The sequence below is a fragment of the Vicia villosa genome, unplaced genomic scaffold, assembly GCF_029867415.1.
Source record: "Vicia villosa cultivar HV-30 ecotype Madison, WI unplaced genomic scaffold, Vvil1.0 ctg.002571F_1_1, whole genome shotgun sequence".
Classification (NCBI taxonomy): Eukaryota; Viridiplantae; Streptophyta; class Magnoliopsida; order Fabales; family Fabaceae; genus Vicia; species Vicia villosa.
Window position 1 is genome coordinate 249,591 of NW_026705973.1, and position 3,869 is coordinate 253,459.

The following is a 3,869-nucleotide window of genomic DNA, read 5'->3' on the forward strand; positions in this document are numbered from 1 at the left end:
AGCAATTTCAGTATTAACCTTGATCCAATCCTGAGAAGGAGGACACCATAACACTTATTTGATAACTTGAGGCTTCGGAGGGTGGACAGTAACAGAAAATCTCTTGAGAACCATAAAATCTTTTATCGAAGAGTTGGCCAGCTTAAATGTAAGGTTCCTCGATAACGAAGTTTACGCTAAGATTAAAGCACATGAAGATTTCCAATGAATGGCAGAATTCTGAAACCTCGCCTTGTTTCGCGCACTCCAAATGCAAAGAAAAACATTGATCATAGAAGCTATGACAACAACCTGGCATTGTAAAGAATTTCAGCCCGAAATGATCCTCCAACAATCATCCAAACAGCCAATCGGAGGACCGCTGTCCAGTATAGGAGCCAACCGATTCCAAATGTTTTTGGAAAAACTGCAAGAGAAAAAAAGATGCTCCAAAGTTTCACCACTATTTTTGCACATAGTACAACAAGAGGGAAAATTATGACCTCTAATACACAAAAGATCATCTGTTGGCAGCCAACGATGAATCAAACGCCATAAAAGAAGAGATTTGGACCGGGGGATCACACGATTCCAAATGAACCGACACCAAGCAGTGGGGAGAGTGGCTGGAAAGAAAAGAGTACGCAGTTTTAATGGAGAGAAGCCCGTTATTGGTTTGCTTCCACATCCTCCCGTCCTCCTTCCAATAGTTCACGTGAACAGAGTCTACAAGCTGATGCAGAACCAGATAGTAGCGCAACAGATCCGGAAGAAGAGTAAGAGAGTAATCATGGATGATATCCTGCAGCTTGGCCTTTAAGTTACCACGAAGGACCAACAGAACATTCATAAGGTCCACCAATGGCTGACCACACCAGTTGTTCCTACCAGTATAACAAGGATATATATTTAGATAAAAATATTAAATATAAAACTAAAAATTATTTTTATAGATTAATTGATATGCACTGCAATCAATAGAAAAATTTGAGAACATGGTATATAAAGTATTGGAAAAACTTTAAATTAAAATTCCATTAAAAAAATTTTTTTGAAACATTATTTTTAGTATTTTATCCTTTTTTTACCATTTTTTTTATATTAAAATTTGAGTTAAATGGTTAGACACTTTTACACTAACATCGTGGTGAACACTCTGGTATTTTTTTAATTTAGTTAGGTACTGATACTTTTAATCAATCAAATATGATAATTTAAGATTATGTCATTATCTTATTTTTATTTATTTTAAAATAAATTTAAATTTAAAAATAATTTATATTAAAAATATTGATACCCAACTTAACTGCATGGGTATTAAAAAATTTACCTAAAAATATATTGGTCGACAAAGTTAAATTAGTAATTTAAAAATTATAGTCTGATTTGGCGGAATATATGGTCGTGTTTGATTGATAGTATAAAATTGATTTACATTGTTTGTCAATGCATCACTCATTTTTCTCTTACAATTTTATAAAACTACCAAAATTTAAAATTAATTATGAATTTTTCATATAAATTATGAATTTTTTTAAAAGCTATATGGTTTTGATTATTTAAAATATTTGTTATTAATTATTTAAGTTTCTCTATGTTAAAATTACTCATTTAATTCATAAAAAATATATTCAAATCATTTTTACCATTTTAGAAAAAAATACTTAAAAATTGTTTTTAAAATTATAATTCTTTTTTAAATTTATAAATTATAACAAACAAAGTCACATATTTTTATTTATAACTTTTGAATTAATTTTTAAAAAATAGTAAAATACAGCAAATATTATGCAATAAAAGGATTAACAAATAATTTAGTGGAGTAACCAAATTCAAGTGAGACTTGACCTTGTTTATTTTATTTTTATAAATTAAAATTAATTTTGATATTTTATAATGTAGAAATATATTATTAAAGATTAAAACATTGAAATTACAAATTTTTTAAAAAGATATATCTAAAAATAATTTTTATGAAAAGCTATTTGAAATAGATTTAAATTTAAATAATTTTTTAAATTATTATAAAATGATAAAATACATAAAGTAATATTTTAAAAATAACTAATTAAATTGTATTTTTATTTAAAACTTTTCTATTTTATTAAATAACTTTTTCAAAATAATTATTTAAGAAAAAACTGAAACAAATGAACTCAATCAAATCTAAAAGAAAAAGGCTGAATCAAAAAACTATTAAATGCACACCGATTTAATATTTTTGGTTATTTTACGTGCGGATCAAGTAAAATATAATATACGTTAAATTAAATTAAATGTTCACTCCTTTCAACTCAGCAAAAAGTAGGGCCAAAATCGTCCATATAAAAAAACCGACCCACTCGTCTCAATTCCACACGCACACGCTTCTACCCTAGCTTTACAAAATCCCCAAAATCACAAATCCACAACCCTAAAAAAATCTAGGGTTTCTCCAAACACACACAGAGAGCGAGCGAGAAGGAAATCGAATCAATCAACCATGCCGAAGAACAAGGGAAAGGGAGGAAAGAATCGCAAGAGAGGAAAGAACGAAGCCGACGACGAGAAGCGCGAGCTCGTCTTCAAGGAAGACGGCCAAGAATACGCCCAGGTCCTCCGCATGCTCGGAAACGGCCGATGCGAAGCCATGTGCATCGACGGCACGAAGCGTCTCTGTCATATCCGTGGGAAGATGCACAAGAAGGTTTGGATCGCTGCCGGTGATATTATTCTCGTCGGACTTCGTGATTATCAGGATGATAAGGCGGATGTGATTCTGAAATACATGCCGGATGAAGCCAGGCTGCTTAAGGCGTATGGTGAGCTGCCGGATAATACGAGATTGAATGAAGGGATTGGGGCTGGGCTTGATGAGGAGGATGATGGAGATGCGAATGATTATATCGAGTTTGAGGATGAGGATATTGATAAGATTTAAGTTTTTTTTTTCTTTTTTTGAAGGTGGAATTATAATGTTTTTTTACGATGATGATGATGATGAAGTGAATCTATGGTATGTAATGTTTAGAGGTTTTAATTTTGATGTTGTAGTGTGAGATATGGATGTGGTTTTATGAATTTATGATCAATTTCAATGCACAATAATGATAGCTTGTTATAACTGTTGAAGTTTAATTTTTTTTTTTTGTTATGTTTGGAGATTATGTGATTATACTGTCTAAGGGGGTTAAGAATTGCTGTTGGTGCGGCTTCGATTGCGATGATTTTGTGGTTGGAGATATTCTTTTGAAATTTTGATAGTTGATTGCTGTGTGCTTGTTGTTTTTGATGATGTGTTTTCTGTTTTGTTTATATTGTGTTGTGGTTTTGTTGTTCATGATTGTGGTTTGATATGATGGAAATACTTGGTTTTGTTTAGCTCTTGTGATATTGGTATTAGGATTTTTGGTTATTTTTGGTTTAGCTCTTACAATTAGAAAAAGTGATTAACATTGCTGGGATAGTTTGTCTTGAGGTTAACTGTTATGGTGGTTTTGGATGAGTTATGTCTGTGCTGATGGCTATTGTTTGATTTGTGGGTGTTTGTGAGTCCTGCAATTTTTCTTTTAGGATGTGGTTTGGTTGCATTTCAAGTTTCTTATTTTAAATCTAATTCAATGAACTGGAATCAGTGATGACTGATTTCATAGAAATGTTCTGATATATCTGGATTGTGTGCTGCTTGACTTTCATCCACAGGCTATGTTTATTATATTAGTATAGGGCTTTGGTTCTGTAATTTTACTTATGTTGAGTCATATTAGAAACTTTTGCAAGTTTTCAGGCCAGAGCATGAACTCTATTTCAGGCCAGAACATAACTGATAATAACACAACAACTCGTATTAACTCGTTATAGAGTGTATATAACACAATTTCTGAATTAATCAACATACTATTTATGAACTG

General features: G+C 31.4%; 1 protein-coding gene across 1 annotated transcript; it reads left to right on the plus strand.

Annotated features, from left to right (window-relative positions):
- The first annotated feature begins 2,319 nt into the window (after window positions 1-2,319).
- On the plus strand, window positions 2,320-3,082 carry LOC131639277 (eukaryotic translation initiation factor 1A). Its single transcript, XM_058909773.1, has one exon. It carries the CDS (start codon window positions 2,462-2,464, stop codon window positions 2,897-2,899), a length of 438 nt encoding a protein of 145 aa, XP_058765756.1. The 5' UTR covers window positions 2,320-2,461; the 3' UTR covers window positions 2,900-3,082.
- Window positions 3,083-3,869: the final 787 nt, after the last annotated feature.